The sequence below is a fragment of the Triturus cristatus genome, chromosome 5_2, assembly GCF_964204655.1.
Source record: "Triturus cristatus chromosome 5_2, aTriCri1.1, whole genome shotgun sequence".
Classification (NCBI taxonomy): domain Eukaryota; kingdom Metazoa; phylum Chordata; class Amphibia; order Caudata; family Salamandridae; genus Triturus; species Triturus cristatus.
The window spans coordinates 572,360,692-572,387,913 of record NC_140588.1 but is presented as its reverse complement, the minus strand read 5'-3'; the positions used below and the strand labels follow the sequence as shown (position 1 = coordinate 572,387,913).

At 45.0% G+C, this 27,222-nt stretch overlaps 1 protein-coding gene across 2 annotated transcripts in view; it reads right to left on the bottom strand.

Moving 5' to 3' along the window:
* LOC146825654 (TRPM8 channel-associated factor homolog) overlaps nucleotides 1-27,222 on the bottom strand; it is a 402,285-nt gene that overhangs the window by 226,415 nt on the left and 148,648 nt on the right. For both annotated transcript variants that reach the window (XM_085607651.1, XM_085607652.1), the window contains exon 4: nucleotides 3,487-3,581. In XM_085607651.1, coding sequence (XP_085463777.1) covers nucleotides 3,487-3,581 — 95 coding nt within the window. The remainder of the gene's footprint in view (nucleotides 1-3,486; nucleotides 3,582-27,222) is intronic.

Sequence of the window (27,222 nt, the reverse complement as noted above, 5' to 3'; positions counted from 1 at the left end):
ACCGGTTTTACAGCTGCCAACAATACAGAAGCCACCTTACTTGCTGCATCAGACAAATTAGATCCTTGGTGGACCAAGGTAAAGCTGCTGCATTGATCCTTTTGGACCTAACTGTGGCTTTTGATACTGTATCTCACAACCATCTGCTGCGTATCTTACATGAAAAAGGAATACATTTGAAACCTCATCAGTGGTTCACCTCTTTCCTACTAAATAAAACACAAAAAATCCAAATGGGCCCCTTTTCAAATATGTAACCCCTTCGAAGGGGGCCTCCCTGAGCCCCACACTTTTCAATGCCTATGTCTCCTCCTTAGCTGTAATTAGCAGAAAAAAGGGCTTTGATATCTGCTCCTATGCGGAGATATGCAGCTGCTAATTGCCTTTGAAGAAAAGCATGAGGATACCAAAAAAAATCTAATCAACTGTCTCAAAGAAACAGCAATCTGGATGATGGACTATTGTTTAAAATTAAATGCCGGATAATCTAAGATCCTGCTTTTCGGTGGAGCACACCTAGTTTGGGATAACACCTGGAGGCCCCGGGCACTGGGAGCCACCCGAAACCCAAGCGAGTTGCAAACTATTTGGGCATACTCATTGACAATGCACTGACAATGCAAGATCAAGTTTGAGCACTGTGCGGTAAAAGCTTTGCTACGCTGAAACTACTGCGAAGACTTTTTCAATGAATCCCCTTAAACTGCAGAAGGTCCATTGCCAGGGCTTTATTCTCTAGTAGACTTGACTAAGGGAATGCGCTTTATGTGGGCATGCCCGAATATATTTTCTCTAGACTACAGGTGGTCCAAAATGCTGCTGCTAGACTGATTTGCAACAAAAGCAAATACAGCTCGGCATCTGAAAGCTTGAGGGAACTGCATTGGCTGCCCGTACGCCAAAGGGCTAAATTCAAGCTCCTGTGTTACGCACACAGAGCGCTACATAAGAGCAGCCCCCACATCTTGCAAGACAAAATAGAATGCTATACTCCCTCACGAAACTTGAGATCCCACCCTCATGCCCTGGCCAGGGTCAAACAGACCAAGAGGGTCAGAGCAGGAGGCCGTGCCTTTTCCAAACTGGCGGCTGTTCACTGGAACGAACTTCCAGTAGATTTTCGCTTAATGGAAGAATATTTGTCCTTTAGGAAGAAATTACAAACATCAATGTTCCCTAGAACATAGTCGATGCTACCTACTGCCATCCCGGCTGAAGCCCCACCCTTTAACTATTTACAATCGCCTTTCCCATATCAGGATACGCTTTCCTAGCGCCGAGATGTCCCTTGAGATGAATGTTGTGCTTAATAAATCTAAATACAAATACGAAAGAGATTACTGGTACCAACATAGTTAAGAGTAGTTACATTTCTACCATAGTGCTAATAAGATGAACATAAGCAGTTCAGATAAAAACAGCACTTGCATATTCCTAAAATGTGTGCCCTAAGTATTTTGCCTAAATGTACCTAGCCTAGATGTGTAGCATGTATATGCGTATATGTATGTGTGAATGTCTAGCCAAGAAACCCATAGGGAAGAAGCAGCCCCCACACCTGTTGGCTGAGAACAAAGGACCCTGTCTCTGCTTCAAGGATGACACCCCGCAAGGAATGTCAGAACACTGCGTGTTGAATATTCAGCATTCAGGAACCCGTGTCAGCTTGGAAGGAATTCTCCCCTAATTTGTAGGGGGGGGAGTGAGGGTCTTTTATACTAAAATAGTCACTCCAGGGTTTTTTCTTGAATCATTATGTTTTTAAAACAATCATGGAGGCTTTAAAAATAATCATTAATGTTTTGAAAACAATCACCAATGCTTTTCTAAAAAAATGCGATCATGCACAGCTGGCTGTTGGCCAAGGAAGAAAAAAGTGGTGGCCCTCATACAGAATAATTCTGTCGTGCCTGGGGATATGTTTATGTATGTCAGGTACAGGGATTATGATACAATACCGAGATCCTGGTATAGAAGAGACGGGAGAAAGCAACTAGGTAAAAGGTCAGCTGTTTAGAATTGCTATTGTCGTGTGAATGGGACAATGTATATAAAGTAGGATATACATGACTGGACTATCCTAAAAGACATGATACATCTGATAGCCATCAACGAATTGAGACACCTACCGGGCGACTGTCTTACATATGCACTGGAAAGGTGCCAATTTGTACCACATACCTACCTCTACAGTGACAAGGGACTCAGACAACTACTACTGGCGACTCAGAGAACGAAAGAGGCTTGAGAGGCATCAGAGACACAAATGAAGTGGGACAAGAAACTTACGAAAGAAACCCCAATATAGGAAGGCACACACTTACCAGAAGTGGGTAAATTGAAGGAATTTGGGCCATAGGACGCAATTGGGATATCTAGGCTGGGTGATCTCCTAAAGGAAGGGTCCCTGATTGTTTCCAGCTCGCTGCAACGGGAGTACCAGCTAAGTGATAACCAAAGATATATATTCCTGCAACTACAACACATGTGGAGGGCGGAGAGGGTTGACACAGCTATCATACCTGAGTATGCACCACTGGAGGGAAGCCTCCTTATGGGAAAAATACCCAAGAAAGACATTTTATGGACGTATAAGACCCTAATAAACAACATCCCAGGTAATTTAAACAGCCTTAGGACTCAATGGGAAAACAGCCTGTGAGAACTAGAGGAAGTGGTCTGGGAGGCCACCCTAATGCATCCAAGGGAGGTGGCTATTAAACTAAGACTACTGCTGATGCAACTCAAAATCCTACACAGGGCTTATTTTGACAGCTCCTACCTCCACAAAATCGGGAGGGCGGAAACCCCCGAGTGTCTGTGCTGCGGTACAGAAATAGGGACATACATACACACTTTGTGGGAATGCTCCCAATTGCAATTATATTGGGCCTAAATACTTGACGAACTTAGCAAGATAGTAGGAGCACAGCTGCCAGGAGATGCCAAATATGCCCTTCTAGGCGTACCCTCAGAGGTTGATGTACCCAGACATACCCTTATGCTATGTAACCTAGGGTTAGTGGTGGCCAAACGGGACATAGCTAAATACTGGGGTGCCTCAAACACCCCAACATTGACCGAATGGAGGACAGGGATGGACCTCTACATGGGGGCAGGAAAGGTGACTGATAAAGCAAAAGAATGCCTAAAGAAATTCCCCAAGATCTGGGGTCCCTTGCTAAGATATTATGACTAGAAATGGGTGGAGAGTCCAGCGAATCTCAACCATCAAGCATAGAATAAAAAAGGAGGAAGGTGGGCCCTCACTCACCCAGATTTATAGTGGTGACCCACATTACATAAGTTGAACTGTCTGATGTGGAAAATGCTAGCATTAATTCGTAACTGTATTGTTCATGATTTGACTTTGTGTATTGGTTGCCTTACGATGTCTCTCGTTTGCACTGCACATTTTTTGTACTCTCCTAAAATGTTTAAATGGAGGACAGATGGGATTGTATCTTTTTAAGTTGAAACGCCTACCTGAAGGCCGACCTTCACTGCAGCATCAGGAAACACAATAGTAGCTGATTTTCCTGGGGCCAGATAAAGACCAGTACTTCTCCAGGTCTGGAATCCTGCAAGAAATAAATCATCCCTTTGAAATGCTAGGAATTTCCACAGCACGTGCAAACCGGCATGAAGTACGCATATAGTGTGTTTCTTCTGGGATTCAGACAGCATCCACAAACATAAGTCTAGCAGAAGATTCCTATGTTTGCACAGTGGCGGATCAGGTAAGAATGGACCAGCAGCTCTCTGTGTATGATGCGCAAGAAAGAAACGGTCTAAAAACAAGCATGCTCCTGCTAGGATCCTTCTGCACCTCTAGACGAGCACAATGGCGTCAAGCTCCATCCCTCTTTAAATTAAATTTAAAATTGAAATGCATTTTTTTCCAGCAACATCTCTTCTGAAAGTAACAAGAATTGTTACCTCCTGTATGAACTATATCCTTAATAGGCATCAGTAAATGGTGCTGTGTTCCTCTTGTAATTTTACAGCTAAACATGCCCTTTGTAAATAGCATAGGCATACATTTATACATACATGCATACTTCCCAGACAAGGCAGACCTCCCCATCATGGCTTGGTCTATGTTCAATGATGTCCTTCCTCTAGCTCTCTTCAATCGCTCTTCACCTGAACCATCAATCACTCGTCAGATATTGAGTGGCATCGCACCTGCTATTGTGCCTGAGCGAAGAGAACACTTAACACCAGCTCTCAGGGCACGTCTTCTCCTTCCAGTTGTGGGTCCAGTAAATTTCAAAGCACTCTGCTTGGTGACAGAGGTTACAGCAGCATTGACAACGGTTCCTGTTTGATCATTGTCAATGATGCTTCCATCAGGTGTCCACCTTCTAACCAGCAACACGAACATTCTGTTTGATCTGTGAAAAGTGTGTGAAGAGTGGAAGATCATTCAACTTTCTTGTCGTCCAACCATGGAACACATGTCTCATTCACATCCTGGCCACTGGTACTCGTGTGGCGCAGGACATGTGGACTTCGTCATCACTTCAGAACCGACAGAGATCTTTATCCCTAGTTATCAGCAAATATGGTCGCTCTTTAATGCTCTCCTTGATCCCAGTCAAGACGTGGCACTCTCACTGACTGGATGAGTAAATTATGTTATAATAACTATTCTACCCAAGCTGCTCGCCCTGCTTCAGTGTATTCCCTTTCACAATCCAGGTGCCCATTAACTATAAATGATGTCAAATGTGGGTTTGACTACTTACAAGGTCTAATCCACCCAGCAGGTCAAAATGGCTCTGTGTATTATTTTACTTCTGTAAATTATTTTATGAAATGGGCATGTATTATGTTTGCCTTTTAGGTGTTGCATGAAAGCACCCTCAATGTACGTAGAAGGAACAAGTCTGAAGTACATAAATGCCCTGCCATTGTCTGTAAATATATCCCCTGGTCTAATTACTGTGCTCTTAACACTGAGGGATTTTAAAACAACGGTGGGTATCTAAGGGATGCTGTACCGGTTAAAGTGGGAACCATGAACATGTCCACTGAGTATTTGTACATGCAGGAGCAAATGGTCTTTGGAAAGCACAGTATTATTCAATGTTTTATCGCAATTCCACACTGGTTCGAGGATTCTGTATGCCCTGTGAAGTATACTACTGATGTTTACTGAGCTCTACACTTATACTAAACAGAGCACTCCAGGGGCGAGATACATAGTATGTGCACAACGTGCCACTCACCCCTCCCTTAATGTTACCCCCTCCTTGCTGTGCTGCTGTCCCCAAGAAAGATTAGATTAATGCTATATTGTCCAAGTCATAGGATTCTATTCACACCAAACAGGGTTATTCAAACCAAACCAAGATAAAAGGAGAAGTATTCTATACTCGCGTATATGTTATATTTACAAAACACACTTTCAGCATCAACAGATAAAAGGCAGTACGGCAATTTGGCACAGCATTAAACTTGACTATGAACTTAACCTTGACCTCCTCGGCACATCCAGCCCCCCTCTTGAGTCTCGATCAGGTGCTCACATTGTGCAAGAAGGCCCTAAAGCGCCACAGCCCTCTCCCGGGTCCCTCCGGGACACCCATGCTGAACTATGCTGCACCCTTCACTGAGGCCTTGCCAGTAAGATATTGCACTACTTGAAATCCAGGACACCGCATAGCACACTGACCAACAGGGATACCTGAACACAGTCAGTCTTCCCAAGGCTCTAGCCAGTCCATACATTGCAGGTTAGGGCAGGAGAGTCCAGGACCACCAGCAGGTCAGTCCACCCTCCCCACCTGCCCAGTTTACATGCAAATCCTACCCCCTCCTGGGGTCCATCCAGCCACTGAACCTCCATTTTCATGCATCCCTATTTGTTGTTATCTGACAGGGCCTCACCCTTCTGCCCGGTGCATGGTTGATGACACATCGATGTTGTCGCCTACTTCCAGGCCAGATCCGAGGGGACAAAAGAGGCCAAACACCCTTATTCGCCGCCTTAAATGACCCTCCAGGTTTCTGCTGCGCCCCTGATGACGTCACTAGCCAGTCCCCCTTACCTGTGCCCTCTGTGCAAGATGGGGCTCCGGCACGTGGTGCTACTGAGGGCGCCCCTCCTCTAGGTAAGGGGGACGTCTATTCATTGATGCAGAATGTGTCAGAGAGAGAAGAGTTTGCAGGAAAATCTGAAATACGAAGATCCTCTTTTAAGTCGATGCACACTGAGATCACAGCAGCTAAAGTTTGCCAGCAGCAATTCTTCTTTCTGCATTCTTGTTATTCACCTTACACAGTAGTTGTTTCTCCTTGATTCATCTCCCCCATTCCCTCCTCCCAATCATTCGGCTATGTTGTTTCTTGATCATGTGTGAGTCTATCAACCGGTCTGCACAGCATCCCTCGATATTCGTTCCAGTTCCCCAAAATCTTAGTCCATTTTTGCTGTCAGCCTCTACTCTAATAGACCACTTTTTCCGCACATACACCAGTCTATATCTGCCTTCCATTTATTCAAAATCAGGCCATCTCTGCTCTCCACCTTCTTGTTACACTTTGCAACCATGAATCCCAATTTTACCCATAAACGCTTGCTATTGGTGAGGTCTGAGTCTTCCCATATATTTAACAAACACCATCTCAGTGATTTGGCCTCCTCCTCCTAATAAACTTCTCTCATTTTCATCAGTATTGCTGTCCAGTACTCCTGAAGAGGTGGGCAATCGCATAGCAGGTGGAAGAAAGTACCGTCCTGGGACAGAGCAGTAAGGGCACTATTCCCATTTTGACCTGGGTGGTACATGAGTAGTAGGCTCTGTGTAGAATCTTAAGCTGCACTAACCTAAAGCATAGGCGTATGGCCACCTCTCTAGGAGAGGCCATAGCTTCCAGCCAGTTCTCATCTTCTAGGGTGCCCAGGGCTCCCTCCCACCGAGTCCTTTGAATTGACAGGGGATCCAGAGAGTTGTTTATAAGATTGTGGTACACCAGGAAAATTTCTTTTTTGTCTAAATATTCATCGAGTAGTCGGTCCTCCAGTGGAGAAGCTTCGAGCAGCACTGTCCCCTTAGGTATTGCCGCTCTCAAAGCAAGGGTAATCTGGAGATATCTAAAGGTTTCTGACTGATCATTTGGTGATCTCTCTGAAGGGCTGAGAAGGATTTAATATCCCCTCCCTCCTAGAGGTAGCCAATCCTGGAGATCCCAATCATGTTCCACTTGTCAAAGCCTGCGTGTTGCGCCATCAAGCCCAGCTTCCTAGAATCCCACAACGGGGTCCTTAAAGTGATTCTGTTTTGCCAAACCAGTGCCTTTGTTCCCTTCTGCCAGATTTGAAATGTAGATGAGGTCGGTGTGTGAAAGGTGTCCACCGATTTCCCCCCATAGAGTGCCCTAAGATGACCATCTGGCTGAATATTATGACGATCCATTCTGTATGCAGGATCAGCTAGGGGTCTATGTGCCCAGTGGCTGATTACAGTGAGCTGGGCTGCCCAGTAGTAACTCCGAAAGGAGGGGAGCGCTATCCCATCGTCATACCATCCGCTGGTCAATTTTGTTAGGGAGATCCACAACGCACCTCCATCCCATAATAACTGTCACACTGCAGCGTCTATTAATTGTAAGTAGGGTGGGGGCACCACATAGGGCGTGTTATGAAGTACATACAAAAATCTAGGCAATGCCATCATTTTGAAAAACCCTGCCCTACCCAGAAGGGACAATGGCAGTGAACGCCAGTGCTGAATGTTGCTTTTCAGGCGATCCAATGGGGGAGCTAGATTTTGTTCATAGAAGCTTGTGGGATCCCTAGTGAAATATATATCCCTAAGTACCGGAACCCGTTTGTATCTATACGGATCTGACACTGCCGGGGAGTCGGGTTGGGTTTCCCGCTTGGATGTATAACACCGACTTCTCCCAGTTGATGGTGTAACCCGAATACTTGGGGAGTAGGTTGAATATGCAGCATTCTGTGGATCGTGACATTAGGGTTCACCACATACATTAGAATATCGTCGCGTAGAGGGAAATTTTATCTTCCCACCCTGGCATCCGTCGCAGTCCCCGGATCATGGGATCTTCCCGGATCCATCCCACCAGGAGTCCCAAAACCAATGCCAACAGTAGGGGGGGCAGAGGACATCCCTGCCTCGTTACTATCTGCAGTTCAAAGACCCTGGACACATTCCTGTTCACCAAGACCTGTGCCAAGGGCTCCGAGTACAAAAGTTAGATCCATTAAAAAAATGTCGGTCCAAGACCCAGTCGTTCTAGTACTGCATATAAAAATTGACACTCCACCGTATCAAACGCCCTGTGGGTGTCTTGGGATACCACCTGCGCATCTTCCCAGACAGTCACAGCTCTACCTATAACCCCATGTAACTGCCTGAGATTGAGCTCCGTATTTTGCCCTGGCATAAAGCTCGACTGATCAGGGTGAACCAAAGATTGCATCCCCGAGGTTAGGCAGGTTGCATGCAATTTGGCCAGGATTTTAACTTCTGCTTTTAAAAGGGAGATAGCCCTATATGAGCTGCATTCACTGGAGGGGGGGTTTACCTACTTTCTGAATCACCATGATGCTAGCTATTCTTTGGTGTCTTGAAAGCCTCCCTTTGTCACAACTTTTGTTAAACATATGTTTTAGTAGGGGTGCTATTTTAGTGGCGGTTGACTTGTACAACTCAATTGGCAGGCCGTTAGGTCAGCCAGCCTTGCCAGATCCCTAATCGACCGGGTTAACTCAGCCTCCGTCAGGTCCTGTTCCAGGAGATCCCTATCTCCCAAGTCAAGGCAGGGGAGCCAGAGAGTAGCCAGCAACTCTCTTGAATCTGCAATTGAAGTGGTGGAGGCCAGAGTGTAAAGATGCTCATAATATCCACAAATGTGTCAGCTATTTGTCCCCCTCCCCGACTATGACCCCATCACTTCCCTTAACTTCATGTACCCATCTTGAGGCGGCTGTCTTTTTATCTAGCCATGTAAAAGCTTCCCTTCTCTATCCCCCACTTCGTAATGGGATATTTTGTGCCGCCCGATATCTGGCTTTATCTGTCTCCTCAGCCATTGCCCTAAGTTTTGTCATTTTGAGCTCCAGACAATGTCTCACTTGGACGTCTTTGTCAGTGATCAGGAGGGTCTCCAGTTCCTGGATGTCCCATTCCAACGTATATAGCTGCAAGTGCTTGTGCTTTCCTTTCCCCGCCATTAATGAGATGCCCCTAATCCCTGCTTTATACGCCTCCCAGAGGATACATGCTGAATCTACTGTTCCCTTATTTTCAGTGATATACTCATTTGTTGCCTCTTGGATTTTGGACCTAAAGAGGGGGATTTGGAAATAGCAGGGGCTTATCCCACCCACTTGTGACTGGTGTGGTTCATCTAATTCGTAATAGACACAGACTGGGGAATGATCTGAGATTCCATGGGCCAGGTGATTGGCATCCAGAAAGTGGGGCACCTGATGGACCAGGGTAAAGAGGTGATCTATGCATGAAAGACTGCTGTGCCCCCCAGAGATATGTATACTGCTGCAAGTTGGCGTTAAGGCCTCTCCAAATGTCCTGTAGGCCCATACCCAACAAGAAATCACTCAGTGCAGTGCTCGCTTGATCCTGCTGTCCTTGGGCAGTCGGTCAAGCCTCAGAGGCAGAGCCGTGCTACAATCCCCCGATCACCACCCTGCCCTCCTGGAGATTCAAGAGCAGTGCCCCTAGCACTGGCAGCACCAGGGACTGCTGCCTGGGAGAGATACATATTGAAATTATATTGAAGGGTTGGCCTTCCCATCAGCCAGAGACCGACACCGGGCGTCCCTGTGGGGTCACTTGTAAGTTTTTTGGTTCATGAAGGGGAAGGAAGTGTGCATCAAAATACCACTTCCCCCAGAGCCCCTAGAGTAGCCCGAATGTGCAATTAATTTGTATCCCCATCTATTAAGTGCTCCATAGTGTGTTCCCTGGATATGCGTTTCCTGCAGGAGGACCACCTGTGTCAGGTATTGAAGGACTATTCCTCTCCTTAATCTGCCCCCAGTCCATTTACATTCCAGGAAAATATCTTGAACCTTTTATTTCTATTCAGGGATGGTGTTGTGCCTGGCATTATTAGGCTGACTGAGGGCGAGGATCCTTTCTGATCAACTCATAGAGCGTTCATAAGCATAGGACAGGTCCCACTCAACCCAGGGATAGAAGAACTTGTGGGTGCATGGGGCAATAAACCAGGCAGCAAGTCATCGGTCCACATTTATCATTGGAACAGTTAACAAAAGTGGCAAAAACACAATCAAACAACTCAAACTCATTCCCAAAATAATCCCTCCTCCCTGCCTCCCTACACTACAAGTTTTAAACAGCCCGCCTCCCTAACCATGCAGAGCACCTTCAAGCCCCAAACACATTTTTAACATTTGGGGAGCGAAAACTCGTCTCCCACCCTCCACCACCCCACCACATCAAGATTGTTACTTCACTGCCAGATGTGATGGTGCCCTGTGGAATGTCCAGTCACAGCAAACTTCCTATAGTGTCTTTTGCGTTGTAGCATTCTCTGAAAGCATCAAGACGTGAGTCCCAGGGATACCTTCCTCAGATTGTGTTCTGCAGTATCATCATTTCCAGGCACATGAACTTAGTGGTGCCCCAAGGTCGTTCATATTGGGAGATTGGCACCTACTCACTCCTGTCTACCTGCCCGTTCCATAGCAGTGTCTCCAGGGGGCCCCCGTGATGTGTCCCAGATTTCTCTGTATTTTTTCTTACCGTGGTTATCCCCTAGCAAACCGTTCGCCATCCCTCCAGCCAGGACCATGTTTCTTCCTGAGTTTCAATAAACCAAGTCTTGTTGTTGGCCACTGTCCTCAACCTGGTAGGGAATAGCATTGAGTATTTCAGTTCTTTTTCTCTTAGAGCCTTCTTCACATCCAAGAATGAGCGCCTCATTTTCTGGACTTGGAGAGTAAAGTCCAGGAAGAACGTGGCAGTACTATTTTCCCATGTGACCCGGGGGGGCACTGCGTGTTGCCTGCAAGATGACATCTCTATCCCTACAGTTAAAGATACCGGCTATAATTGGGCATGGGGGAGCTCCTGGTCTTGGTGCAGCTCCCGGGACCCGATGGGCACACTTCACTGAGAAGTATTTTGACAAGCCTCTGGGTTGGAGATGTTTAAGTATTAGGTCCTCAACAAACAGGTCGACTGCCGGGCTCTCCGCTCTCTCAGGTATTCCAAGGATGCATACATTGTTTCGTCTGGAGCGGTTCTCTGCATTTTCCATTCTATTTTCCAACGCTTGTGTCAGTTCTTTCAGTTCTCCAACTTGGATTCGGAGAGTTTTAGTTTCAGTTTGGAGCGCAGTGATGGAATCTTCATTTTCTTTGACCTGTATCCCTATGTTTCGCAGGTCGGCCTGCATTAGAGTAATCTTCGTGGTCACTATATCTATCTTGCCTTCCAAGGAGATTTTTACATTGCAGACATTATGTCCTCCTTCTTCGTGCTTTGTTTCAGGTTTGGGGTGAATGGTCTTCTATGTCCTCCATGGGGGCATCCACACTTGGAAGGGCCAACTTGTCCATTTTTGTCTGGAGGGCCGCCCGGTGGCCTTTAGCAGTCATGCTGTGGCTCCTTCACCACTTGCATTTCTGGGCCTCACCCTTCTCTGAAGCCATGAGGAAGGTTTGAGGAGGGGAGGGAAGGGAATGGCAACCCTCCACCTACCAGTGGGTACAGCAACTCCTGAGGCCTGTCGGGCCGTTGCACCTTCACACATCCGGTGTCGCACCAAGCCCGGAATTTGCTGTTAGGAGAGTTCTGGTCCCCCCAGACTACCTCAAGGCATAGCACCAGTTGATTGCCCCGGCGCCCTCACCCCACGCTGCCAACCTGGGTCCCAGGCAACCCCAGCGTGTTACCAGCAGCCCACACTGTATGCCGGTTCCTTAATCTGGCCCATCCATTAATGTTCCCATAGTCTGTGCAGGCCGGCCATCTCTAGTGTCCTGGAAATTTTGTTTTTCTTCCGGCAGGGGGGGGGGGTTGAGTTATTCAAGAGAAAAAGGGGGGCAGGGGTGAAGGAAGCACCAGATTCAACCCCCACCCACCGTCTCCGCTGCACATAGGCCCAAAGTCCCTGGTCCCCCACTACCCCCAAGCCCCGACAGTCCTCAGAACGGGCCCAAGGGGCCTGTCCCGGATCGTCTCCGCACTCCTCGGGTGCCCCCTCACCTCCTAACCCCTCCACACACACCGAGGCTGCAGATTGCTCCTCAGGAACCACAGGGACTGACTCTCCACCACTTATTCTCGGCGCGAAGTCTTCAGGTGCCACAGCCTCGCAGTCGGACGCCCAGCTGACATCGCACCACGTCCTTTCAGCTCCGCCACACTGCTACCTCGCACTGTTCCGTTTCTCCAACCAGGCTGCTGAAGATCAGCTAATGTCGGGACCTTCTCGTAGGCACACAGCAACGGCCCTGGCACTGCTGGTCTCGTGCTCGACGGTGTGGTCTTGTTTTGGAGGTATTCCGGATATTTAAACAAATTTACATGGGTGATTTTCCGGCTGACGGTCAGAGCTTCACTAAGCTGCAGCCATTACAGTCAGCAGTTGGCCACACCCCACTGTGGAAGGTTTTTGAGCAAATTCAGGGGTCCTTAAAGAGTTAAGACTGTTGGAGGCAATTGGGTCAAGTTGGAAAATGGCCAGACATGGAATCTAAGGCATGTTGCGTTGTACCAGAGGCTGGGGAGTGTTCATGAAAAGTCAATGGAAAAGGATGGGTTTCAAAATTCTTGTTCACCATGGTTGGTGATGAATGATGGGGATTTCTCAGGTGCACAAAAGGAAGGAGGTTTGCACGGAGTTGAAGATTTCTGGCAGAGATGTGAGGAGTTGGTGTTAAGAGGGGAGATGAGTACCCGATTATTGCCATTTAGTAATGTCAGTATTGGATTGACTTGTCATGTAAATGTCAACGATGTTTTCTTGTTAAACTCAATAATAATCATCAACAAAATAAAAAAGAGGGGAAATGAGTCCATGGGTACATCACATGTCAGAAGGGAGGGGAGGGAGAGAAGACCGCCAACGTATTTGGGTGATTATGTTTGCTAACCACTCCTTTGATTTTCCTCTCTTATTAGTCAGCTTGGTAGTAGCTAGTGGATATTGTTATTATTGTTATTTGTGTTTCTTATGGGGGGCTTGTTTGTGTGTATGTCTTGTTTGTGGGAAATTACAGTGGTTGTCTTAGTCCCTACGTTGGGGTATTTTATATTGTGTACGTGATGTAATGTCTGTGTGTTGGGTAAGATAGGGAGATGTGTTGTAATGTACTTAGGCAGTTCCAGATAGGCTGGGGCTGCAGCTCATTATGATGTAAATGCATTCCACAATGTTGTCAAGGTGTTCTATGTGTTGTTCTGGCAGTTGGTGGACAAGCTGTTCCTGCCACGACGGCTGTGTGGGGTTTACCTCTGGATGAATAAATCTATGTTATGAAGAAAGCCTTGTTTGTGTACTGATTTGTATCACAACAAAAAGTAGTGAAAGTGTGCAGCAGCAGGCCCCTAATGTTTCTTCAGCTCTGCCAAACTGCTTTTCTTTGTTTGGTGGAGAAGTGGGAGACAAAGGAGGTGAGGAGAATTCTCCCCTCCCTCCTTTCGCTGCTCCAGGACGGCAGGAGGGAGGGAGGAAAGTCTCTATATCCCCCTTCCACAGCAATTGGACATTAGGACATTGAAATAGTGACAACAGCGGCCAATGTTCATAGCCTGCTGCCGCTCCATTGTCCTCAATGGAGCTGCCAACTGTCCAATGTTATAATCTTAGAAACAAAATATGATGCTACAAATTCACATTCCTCTGAAATGTTTCAACTCTTGAACACAAGTATCCATGAACTGAAGATCCATAAGGGTCTTAAACAGCTCCTTGGTCATATTAGGGGAGCTTAAGAGTTTATTTGTGTAAAAAGTCAATTTTAACTTGATTATTTGTCGTTTACAAACTCAGCCCTTATTTTACAATCTATTGTATATTAAGGATTTTAGGTGTTTCCTGATGCTAGAGACCTTTTGTGCTCAACTGAGTCGATGGATAATCCATACATTTAATTTTCTGAGTTATAATGAGCTTAATTATTACAAGCCCAATTAAACACTCCCTCTTTTAAATCTTTCAAGAGGACAGCGGGATCATTCTCCATCAGTCAGAGAATTTTCATATCTTGAACTAAAAGAAGCCAAGGAACATTTTTTGTAGCAGTGAACTTCACATGTCAAGGCTGTTTTTGAGGTGTACTTGTGAAGGAAAATATAGCATAGAAAGCGGAACACCCGGATGATCCATCAATAAGAAAGGGGTGAATTTGAGTACAAGATTTATCCCATGGAGCGGAGTAATAGCATTTAGGGGTGTCCTTTCACATGTGAATGCACGGTTTTTGTAAAGCCATGGCAGAAAAATTATTTTATTTTGTTGTCTCTCGACTACAACAGTGATGCATCAGTTGAGCTGCTCATCTCCAAATGTGAAAGTTTACCCTCCAGTTGTAAACATTACCCTGTTGGTACCTTGCTCAGAAAGCCCCTTTGTTTACTGACCCTAACGTGACCTCCTAATTGTTTTTTATTTATCACACTACAAAAACCAAACTACTAATACCACCACCACAACCAATATCACACAGCAGCAATATTCACCAATACCACCACTAATTCCAGAAATGTATCTATTTTATTTATTTATTTAGTTTTCTATAGCGCTGGCAGACCCGGAGGTATCAGAGCACTTTTCATGAGGAAGAAACATTGTTTCAGAACATGGTTACAAAGTTACATCAGTTACTGGAGTGTAGTTACAGGATTTACATGAGTACAAAAGCATAGCATGAACATGAGGAAAAAAATAGGCTAGGGGAGAGAAGATTAGGGGAGAGAGGGAAGGAATAGGGGAGATAGACGGAGAATAATGGAGGGAAGAGGAGGGGGAGGGTGTAGGAGGTACAACGGAGAGGCAAGGAAAAACAGTGTCCGACGTCCGTCTGGGAAGGTGAGGGCCGAGGGGTGAACCAGAGCCAAAGTCATCTATGGCTGTGTGGGACAGCTCCACCGGTCATCGGCCAAAGGTTGCTTGGGCACCGCAGTACATACAGAAAGATTATAGTTTCCGCCTGGGGCGTGGCATAGTCCACATGTTCCATTGAGCGTGCCGGTCACGGTGTACGGTGCTGTGCTCCAAGCGGTAATGGGATAAAACCCAGGCCTCCGCTGTGTGAGACTCCATTGTCGCTGTGGACTCTCTCAGAGGGGTCTCTGAGACTCCAGGGCATACATGTTGGATCCCTCCCCATCAAGGGGAGAAGGAGTGCTTTAGAAAGGGGACCACTCATGGTGGCCATTATTAGAAAATTGGTGTGTCAGATGTCCCCAGAAGTGGCCATTTTAGGGTCAGGCATTGGCCACAGCTTGGTACACTCCACGCAAGTGATCTTCACACTGCTCCTCTGTGGTCCCAGAGGCCTCTCGCTTGTGACCTCCCTCTTATCTGGTGCATCCTGGTCCTCTGCTACTGAGGTTAGCCCGCTTTGGTGCTGCGGCCGCCTCCGCTGGTGCTGCTTCATGCCGGTCTCCATGGCTTCGGGCTCCAGCGGGTTCACGAGGGGCTGCAGCAGGGCAGGTCTCTGCTGCTGCCTCTTGCGCTCTGCGGCGCTGATGCTCTTTTGCTCGAGGTAAGCTATGCTATGCTATGGCACATTTCCTTTAAGAAGCACACAGAGTACCTCACGTAATAATCACGCAGCTGATGGGCAATGAACAGCACTCCCAGTATAGGTACTCAATGTACATTTCCCTCGCGTGTCCGCCATTTTGAAGTCAGGCACTACATAGCGAAAATTAATCCGATAGCCTGAATGGCCCCACCTTGAAAAGATCAGCACAGATTGCTCAGGATGCAGTGACCACCAGCATACACGCTCCCTCACTCAATAAAGAGCACGCTTAGTGTCAGGAGAAAAGTTTCGTCCCATTCACAACTCCGCCATTTTAGGGTCAAGCCTTAATCTGAAACACGCTCGCCACTCGATCCGCTGGTGAAAATGCTGGGGGTCGCGTAACTAAATACCACCACTGCCACTTATTATACCAATACCACTAATCTCAACATCTATACCACTAACAATAACACCAGCTACCTAACACCACCACTAATACCACCATCAGCACATTGCCAATACACTAATACCACCACCAAATGCATTAGTATCACCAACATTACCATCAATACTGCTTTCACAAATTCCACCACCAAACCCCCAGCCTTAACACCACTATCACAACTACTAAGTATTGGGAAAGACAATAGATCGGGCTTCAATGGGCTAACACATGGAAACAAATTTTGCATGCTTGTGTTGTTGTGAGCTGTCGTTTCGGCACCTGTTATATTTGCAAATGCTTGTTATCCTGGTCCTCGCTTGCACTTTTGTCCTGTGTTGTTTCAATCCAGGTGCTTACCATTGTATTTATCTGATCGTGAATTTGAAGTCTGTTTCATGTTCAGTTGTTTTGTGATGGGCAACCTATTTGAATCTAGGTTCTGTACAATATATGTACTTACTGGTGGAGCATTTCATGTTTGCTTTGGTGGAATTATATATGATACCACGACACGTGTTATGTTGTTCAAAGGCAGAAAGGATACTCTACTGTTGAGTGGGTTACAGTTTAAGGGGTTGCTGTTGGCATTGTAATGTAGTGCAGCAGAAACACCCACCACAAATTGCACTGATTGCCGAGCAAAGCCAACAAGGCAAACTTTCCCAACGAGGCTTCGAGGTGATCTTGCCTTGTTTTCTTTGGAGAAATAAGGGCAATATAGTGCAATTTTAAAACACATTTTACCAAAGAAATTGGCTTACACGTTTATAGGGGTAGTAAAAAAGACCCACATTGCAACAACTACTTGAATCTACAAAGTCAATAGGTCTGGCTTTTAAGTTGTATATGATTGCTTACAAGTAAAGGCATTAGTGAAGAAGGAAGCAACACATATGTGACTGTGCATGTTGAATTGTTATTACAGAAGAGCTGCATGTGTTGTCGTGCAAAAGAGTTTGGAGTGGAACAATAGCAGGTGTGATCCTTTCTCTCTCCCATCATAATAGCAAGTTTTATGAATTCTACAAAAGTCCTAACAGAATGAAATGCTATGAAATATAAATAAGCATTAGCAAAGCTAACAGGTCTGGCAGTTGCAAGTTAGTGCAAGGATTACATGTTCATTTTTATTCTAAGTATATACCACAAAAAGAAAAATTAAGAAAGAAAACATGCTGTCGCCTGAATGCAACAGACATATGTCTGCAATAAACGTTTTAAATAAATAAAAAAACACTGCATGGAACGTGCTCTCAAATTATTTGTTTTGGTGTGGGGGCAATGCAGTGATATTGTGCATGCCCATCCAAGCTGTGAATGAAAAAATGAAACATACCATGAGCGCTAAGCAAGCAAGTTTTCTACCTCTTCTAAGGTGATTGGTAGAAAGATTATTTTTTTAAAGAAGATCTAAATTATGTTTTAAAATGTTGTTGTCCAAACTGTATTGAGTAATGGTAACAGAGAAAGTTCTAGAGAGGGTGTGGTGGAGCTCATGAAACGATCCAATCTTGGAAGTCTGATAGAAGAACCAAAGAGGAGTTTGATTAAAGTTAACACGCTGCTTTCCTCACTGCTGCTGTCCTGGCTTCTGTATGCAGACACCTACAGAGTGTAAGCTCAGCTTCTCTTGCTCGGGTATGAAGAGCCCTCCACACCCACCCCCAACCAAGCTCTGTGGGCAGCCGCTTCCAGGGTGCATGCCAACTCAGCCTTAGACGCAGCGCTTAGTTTGTAAATAATAATAATAATATTAACAATAATAATAATAATAAAAATAAGTGCAGATCCCCAATTTCTTACTTAGGGGAACCTGCCCGCTTCCCTCACTGGTAAAGCCCACTTACCCAATGGCAACTCCTGCTGCCTGCATGTACAATGCCCAAAGCCGGATTTCAGTAACCAAGCCATTTCTCAATGAGGAGATTCCCGCCCCAAGAAAATCTTTGAAAACATGGGGCCTAATGGTACTTCTCAGAATCCAATTTTCACTTACATTTACTAAAAACTATAAGCTGTCAAAGATCAGTTTAACAGGGCACTTATGGAATATTAAATCACTTTTATGTTTCCATTTGAAGGGGGCACGGCAGGGGTACGGAAACAGATGATGTGCCCTTTCTTTTATTAGTTCAAATATACAATTAAACTTACAGACAATATAAAGGAATCATGTGTAAACATGCTGAACAAATGCATTGAGTAAAATTAGATAAACCGTTTGAAGGAAACTAATTAATGTTATGCTGCATTTCCAGGTCCTCGCCCCTTATTAGGGTTTGCTATGCAATCTGTAAGCCTCCAAGGATTTGACTTCTTGCTGCTCAGTGTACAGGTATGAGGCTTAGATACTTGGCATGTTGCATAACGATTTGCGCTGAGCCACCTCCTCACCTGTACTGCCCTATCTTCAGGATTCTCCTGCTGGCTGCCTTGCATGGCTCCCTCAGTCCCTCCTGCATATCTACCCATTTGGACATCTGAGATTAAAAAACAGAACCGGTGCAGCATTGTTTGGGGTATTTGCTTCAGTGGAATGCATGCATGCATTTAGCCCCAATTAGTTCTGGTGGGCAGGGCCCAGTAACTGGACTGTCCGCCATTTGATTGAGTGCAAAGGACTCATAACTAGGTCCCTTTTGCACAACACCGTTTTTATTCTCTCCTCACACACCAAACTGAATAAAGCTCCAGTTCAGGTGGTGCGAGGACCATGTTTTAACGTACTCACCTCACTTGAGCACCTACACTTGTCACCTATCACTGATCACTACTTTAACCAGTGGGTCCCTCCTGGTGGAGGAAGCATACAATAAGAGACCTAATGATGATGCTGTCACGTACTTGACACAGGCGGAGAATCAAGATATACCGCCAATACGACCTGTTTACGTGAATGAGGGTTTTTTTTAAAAAAACTGACGGTTACAATACCCGGACCCTGGTTGCAGGTACCAGTGATCCATTTCCCCTTTGATTTTGACTGTCCACCAGACCACTAAAATCTTCTTAGAATTTAACAATCTGGACCACCGCCCCCAGAACAGAATTAAGGAGTCCTGATCCCCATAAATGAGTGCCAGTAATGCTCACCGGCACCGACCAATTCAAATTTCGTATTTCTTGGATGCATGTAGAAACTTGCTACTACACGTGTTCAAAATTACTGGTGGTGCTCCTATTTACATTGTTGGGAGCTACCTGTGCTCATGAACTTTCTAACATGTTCTTTATCTTACTCACTTCCTTAGATTCACCTGTTTACTTATTCTAAGTCTCTCTTGCTTGCTTTCTGTCTTATCACTAACATTGCAACAAATTCACTGTTACTCATAGACTTTGAGTCAATAGCTCACTGAGATCCAGTGCAGTGAGTCCTGTTTCCCCTCTGTGCAAAGTGCTTGTAATTTGGGCTTGCACTCTCAATTTGTGGCAATAAAACCATGCACAACTTTAGCAAGGTGTTAGGTTGTGCACCTCACACTAAGAGAAATCATATGGCAATACAAACCAAACAGAACACTGCACTCAAACTTTGAACCACTTATCAACACACCACCTTACCATAAAAAATCTGAAGGCACTGCTTTCTCAGTACAAGGTGCCAAGCTCTAGAACTCACTACCACCCATCATTTGAAGCACCCAGGAGCACATACACTCCGGAAGACAGTTGAAAATGTGGCTATTTCCTAGAGAACTGCACTACCTGCATACAGGCAACAGAGTCTAGAAAACAGTCACACCCACAAGCGCAATCCTCAGCCTACAACCCACAACCTGCAAACAACTCAACCAGTAAACTGTTTTCATTATGCAGGTAGGCTAACAAGGGCGGACCTGTGGTTTGCATGTCATTCCATATATAACTGTTATGGCCCACAATAATACTTAAACCATAAAACACAGTGGTCAACAACAAATTGTAACTTATACCTACTAAAGTCACATAATTCATACCTGCTATGAGAGTTGTCCATCACCAGCACTACACCACCAAAAAACACGCCAAACACCACCAAATGACCAGGCATGGAATAACTGATGAGATCTTTCACACATTACTGGACAATTTTGGAGGACTTTAATATAGTCTATTCACTGCAGGTCCCAAATATCTATACAATCTTTACATCTCACATAGACATTCAGATATGGGATGATAATTAAAATGCCCATCCCTACAAATCGATCCAATTCTCTCCCCCTCCAACAATGCCAGTTCAGGGCTACAACCATACACAAATTATCAGATTGGGCAGCCCAGAGCAGTAACCAGATAAGCCGTCTATATCATATAAAATACCATAAAGGGACCTTTTCAAAGTTAATAGCATAGTGAAAACCATAAAACTTTGCATATGTCTCTTACACTTCATCATCCAACACACTGATACATAACAGCACCTCAGTGGCCATCACACATGACATGGAAACACTTCCTACATAGGATAAAGACTAAAAAAACATCCTTTCAACCATACATGGTGAAGTATGCTATTCATTTAGGCAAGCACTGCAGCGCAGCGCCCAACATAGGCATAGTAAGCCCTTTATAACTGCTGCGATACAATACTACTAATCTGAGTAAGAACATAGCGTGTATTTGTAAAGGGCACGTTTCCCCATAGGCCTCTTGGCACTGAATGACAGATGTTTATTGTTACCCATCTCAATGGTACTCATTTTATCGAACTCGGATGAAAAGCTGAGTGGAGCAAGAGGGCTTTGAACCTGTGACCGAACACAGAGCCCTGCAGTGGACGCATTACTCAACTGAGTCACTCGACGCTGCTTAACACTGTGATTCCGACAAATAATTAGTATTCAACTAAGTAATCATTTCTCATGTAGTTCGTTCGGGTTTGTTTGATCTGGTTTTCACCAATACAAAATATTCTGTGACCTTTAGATGACAAAGTGATGATTTTTTTTTAAACGCCTTACATATTTTCCAAACTGAAAAAAGCGTCCCAAAATTAGTGAAAATATCTCGTTCTTAAGCATTTGCTGGAACGATTTGTCCTCAATAAATTGCACTGAGGTTTTCGCTGATGTCTACATCGCCTCCTGAATTTAGGAATTATTTGCTGATGCCATTTCGCCTACAGCTGCAAAACCTACGATGACCCGTCGAGCGGCAGCTGGGGCACGAACCAGCAGAAACAGAAGAAGAACACGCTGCAGCACTTAGGATGCCAGCCTCATTGTTATGCTATCTTCAGCACAATCTGTTTTCCATCCTCGCACACATTATCGCAAGAACAAAATTCAAGTCGTTCCTTTGTCACAGTGCCAGTTCCGTGGTGTTGTTACAGACTGTAAAGGGCTGAGTGGGGTTCACGCCCCCTCCAAAGGCAGGGCAGTTCATATGTATTCTTCCAGCACATTAAAAACATAGGTTGTGACAAAAGCCATGGAAATATACAAATTAAATAGATTATTAACCTAACCGCTACCAACTTTCATATTTTGGACAAATTTACAGCACAGCTTCCCTTTATTGTCTTTAAAAGTTTTGTTTGATTTGGACAGCATGTAACAACATAATTTACCCATGTTGAGAATTCTTCTACAGTTGTAATTAGTTTTAAGGCGCATCATCTGTATAAGGAGGTCTGTGTCCTGCTCCTTAAACGTGATTTTAATTGGGCTGATGCGTTGTCTCTGAAAGGGCCATTCAAAGGAGAGGGAAAAATAATTCTCTTTACCCATTCCTACCCCTTCTTACGATTTCTGAATGTTACACAAGGTCTAACCTTTTAGTTCTCTGGTAAATAGCATATTTTTAATGAAGACTGTTTACCAGATGTCTGTTTGCTGCATGCCTCACATTCAGGGCTGGATTGGGGTCAAAGATTGGCCCAGGTACCTTAAAAAAAGTGGCCCACATTTGTGGATTGCGTGTTTTTTTCAAAACACTGCTACAGTGTCATATGTGTTATAAAAAGAAGGAGGGGGGTCTCTCTATAAAAGAGGTATGTTTTCCTAACTTCACAAAGTAAAAAAAGAAATACAAATGTTGCCAGGACTCTGTGTTTATGGATTAGTTCATAATGGTGAACCCCACATATAAGTAAAGCCACTTCTGCCCCCCCCCCCCTCTATCGCATTCATTAATGGGCTGGCCCAGCGAGAGACCAGGAATGGCTCCTCTGCCCTGTTGGTAAAAGGCCCATCTGCCTCTGGAAAGGCCGCTCAGGCACCCACTCGGCCACTGACGGCATCTGAACAGCACAGACACAGCCCATATCGGCCTCTACACTGGCAGAAAACAGCAGCCCACAGCTGGAACTCGGATACCGGCCCATCACCTATTGCCCTAGTGCCGCCTTACCAATCCACCCTTCTCACATTGTTTATTTTTTTAATCATTTCATTAGTAAGAGTTTTAGCATTACAAAGGAGAATCTACAATAAGAGTGAAGAAATGCATAGGGCGATCTCCATGCATGATTCCTACTGCTTCAAGCACACTAACTGAAAGGCATAAAGTAACACAGCCTTTGGAAAGGGGGAACACGTTGGTGATGGAGGACTGGCAGGGGAAAAGCAGTTTTCCAGCTAGTACGCATACACCGTGCAATTGTGCACTTGCAATATGCAGTGAACATGGAAAAAACAAGCAATCAACATACATTACAGCGGCCACTGCAGAGCTATAAATAGCATAGGATGTAAACATTTTAACAAGGTCGTTCCTTTTCGCCAGGATATGCGACAAGTACAGCAAGGAAAATTATACAAATTTCACCATCAATCCAAAGTTTCTCCGTGTGGTGTAGGAAAGTGCCCCTTTTTGCATGGTTATCCCCCAACTGTGACTGCATGTGCCCCGGGTCCCTGCCAATCAGGCTCCAAGGGCCTGTGTTATTTCCCAAAATGGTACCTTTGTCTCCAAAATTGGCGCACCTCTGGGCCACATATAAGTCCCATGTGACCAGAGAGGGCCTCTGAGGGTTCCAGCATGTTACCACCCTCCGAGACACCTCACTTTAACACCCACACGCTGACATTGCAGGCTGCGTGTTTTGGTGCAGACTAAAATGAAGAGTCAACATGACAACCACCCCAGGGTGCCATGCCCACCAACACTGCCTGTATGACATTGTTCTGTATTCTGTCCATCAACTGTTGTTTTTGCATTTGTCACCCAAAGTGGGACAGGTATGCCCAGACGTGGGTCCCATGCTCTCCATGCCACAGGAATCAAGCTATCCTGGCTGAAGAGGGGTGAAACCCCGAAACCGGTCCTAGGATGATTGTTTCCAGGCCAGGGAGGACCTGGCTTGGCAGTTTTGGCTGGGCTGTTCCCATGAAGCACAGGGTCAAGACTGATTTGAATATGGCTGGGTTCAAACTGGAATTGCTTGGTGAGCAAAAAAACGATGGATTTAGGCCCAGATCTATGTAATGGGGTGAATGTAGGACATTGTTCTGCATTCTGTCCATCAACTATTGTTTTTGCACCAACACTGCCTGTGGCATGGGTAAGTCCCCCCCTCTAGCAGGCCTCACAGTACTAAAGGCAGGGTGCACCATACCACAGGTGGGGGTATTGCTGCATGAGCAATATGCCCCTACAGTGTCTGTCCATTCACAGGCATTGTGAGTGGAGCCATTTTCAGTACAGGGGCTGGGAGTTTGTCAATACGAACTCCCCAGCTATCTGATGGCTTCACTGAAAACTGGGAAGTTTGGTACCAGACTTCTCAGCACATTAAACTCCACTGATACCAGTGTTGGATTTAATGTAAACTGCACTCTAAGGGCATCTTAGAGATGCCGCCTGAAAAATGACCAGTCCTGGTGTGGTTCCTGACTGGCTACCAGCCAACCAGACAGGTTTCTGGACACCTGGATAGAGAGCCCTCCCCTCTCTGGGTCCTGAAACAAAGCACATCCTGGGCAGAGGTGACAATGCCTCCTCTCCCAAGATGGACAGGGTCCACAAAGGGGAGGTTTCAAAGGCTTGCTGCCTTTGTTAGCTACCCCCAGCCTCTGCTAGTGTCAGTAGCTTGCTCCCACCAGTTCCTACACCCACTTTGAGAAGGAGAATCGACGGGAAAACCTAGAGAGAAAGGGATGGGTGCCCAGCTTTGCCAACATCAGCCGGGCTAGCTTGAATGATAATGGATTTAACCCAGATCTCATTACTGGGAGTGAATGTTTGATTCATTCAGCATTCCTTCCATCATTTGTTGCCACAGCACTTTCCCTCTTAAGTGGCAAGGGTATGCCCCGACGTGGGTCTCTTGCTTGCTGTGCCGTGGGATTCAAGCTAGCCTGGCTGATGAGGGGTGTTATCCCAAAACCGGTCCCAGGATGCTTCATTCCGGTCCAGGAAGGACCTGGATTGGCAGTTCGGGCTGGACTATTCCCATGAGGAACAGGGTCAAGACTGATTTGCATATGGATGGGTCCAAACTGGGGTGGCGTAGTGAGCAAAAGAACAATGGATTTAGCCCAGATATCCTCACTAGTGGTGAATGATTGATTCATTCAGCATTCCTTCCATCATTTGTTGCCACAGCACTTTCCGCCCTAAGTGGGATGGGTATGCCCAGACGTGGGTCCATTGCTTGCTGTGCCATGGGATTCAAGCTAGCCTGGCTGATGAGGGATGTTACACCGAAACCGGTCCCAGGATGCTTGTTTCCAGTCCAAGGAGGACCAAGCTTGGCAGTTCGGGCTGGACTATTTCCATGAGGAAAAGGGTCAAGACTGATTTACATATGGCTGGCTTCAAACTGGGTTGGATTGGTGAGCAAAAGATTGATGGATTTAACCCAGATCTCTTCACTGGGGGTGAACTTTTGATTCAGTAATCATTCAGTTCATCATTTGTTTCCACAGCACCTTTCTAAAAGTGGCAATTTCAGACCTAAAAATTAAAAACCAACTTTACTAAACTATGTATTTTTAAATTGAACAAACATACTCTTCTTATCTTTTCCCATTTGAAAGTTACACTTGTAAAGTGTTACAAGGCAACTCCAATGTTAACCTATTGGAGAGACAGGCCTTGAAGTAGTGAAATACGAATATGAGAGTATTTCACTATCAGGACATGTAAAACTTATAAGTAATGTCCTACCTTTTAGGTTCACTGCACCCTGCCCATGGCCTGTCCAGGGCCTACTCTAGGGGTGACCTATGTATAATAAAAAGGAAGGTTTAAGCCTGCAAGTAGGTTATGTTGTCAGGTTGAGATGGCAGTCACAACTGCACACACATGCTCTGCAATGATAGGTCTGAGACATGATTGAAGGGCTACTCAAGTGAGTCGCAAAATCAGTGCTGCAGGCCCCCTAGTAGCATTTGATTTACAGGCCCTGGGCATATGTAGCACACTGTACTATGGACTTATAAGCAAATCAAATATGCCAATCAGGGAGAAACCAAATGTCATGATATTTTGAGACACAGGGCACACACACTTTAGCACCGGCCAGCTATGAAAAAGTGCACAGAGTCCTAAATCCAGCAAAAGCGAAGTCAAAAACAGAGGAGAAAGAAGGCAAAATGTTTGGGGTAACCCTGCAGGAAGGGCCATTTCTAACAAGAACATGCAGCGCAATACCACATCAATTGAAATATAGAATGTGTCAACCCATCAGTGAGTAAGAGGTACATGTATAGCCTCCTTAGCACACTGTAAACCTGTTGATGACATAAAAATATTTATATGAAATATTTACGTAGTTGGAGTGTTTTCTGTGGTCAACTTCAAAGAATATATTTATTTTTTGCCCTAAACAGTTTGGCATTTACCATCACCATGTGCCAATATTCCAAGGGTGATTAGTTCACTTCTTCTTAAATGCTGTTACTCACATCATTTGAACAGTAATGCGCTAAGGTGGTAATCTTTTACATAAATATAAGACATCGAGCCACTGAGTTATTGACTGATGTAGATATAACCACACCTGTGAGTTTTGAACTGAAATATGGATTCAATTTTGCTTTAAAAAAATGTATCATTAATATGAGTATGAGGTGGGTGCAAGGAATTAGGAGTTAGCAATCAGATATTTTGTCACAAACGTGACAGATAACCCATCCATCGTACTTCAATTGCCATCGGATATACTGAGATACAGGAGATTGTACGCCTAGTCATGTGTTGATGTGTTACACCTACTGTAAGTAATGATTCCACTAAGATAGTTATTGGATCCAAAATTCTCATTTTGTTTGTAATATGTTGTACGTTTTGCCTTAAAGCTACAGGTGTCTCCCTTCTGGTGGGACAGGTGCCCTAATGGGTATTGTAGATGATTTTCAAGACCCTAACTCATGGAGTGTTACCCATTGTGGAAATTCTGTACTAAGTTGCCATATGCGAATAATGAAAAATCAATAAAGAGATTTTTGGAAATTAAAGGTGCCATAGGATATAATGTACTTGTAATAATGTGGATGGGATATCTACCATGTTTATGAGCTACCTTGTGTCATACAGAGTATTGTCCACATTTGGATGTATATATAACTGACACTACATCAGACTAGTTTCCAGGAGTGGTTTGTACATGCATTGGTATTGTAAAAGAACAGGTTTTGGCTTGCCTCTAAGTTTTGAGCCATTTTTTAATTCTACATTCACACAATTGTATCTTGTTCATGTGACTTGCAATGGGTCGTGTAAGTATGACCATTGTGTTTATTATGTGATGATTTTACCTTCTAAGTCTACTGCTCACTGTATTGCAAAAGAAAACACGTACTGGCTGTCTATTGTTTAATTTCAAACATTTACCATGAAGAAATTGATTAAATGAACACTGAAAAATAAGTGTACTGAATGTTTCGAACTGTATTCAGTTTGGTTGCACTTGAATGACATTTGTTGCTTATGACTTACTCTTGCATTTTCTAACCACTGGTAATTGGTTAGAGTACACTGCATTCCATTGTTTAGTACCCTGTTTATGTCTCTACCTAAACTAAACAACTATATGGACATCAGCTTTGGATATGTCCGAGAAGAAGCAGTATAATGCGAACTCCTTGGCCCTGTGCAGCATTAGTGAGGTAAAACTTGTTTC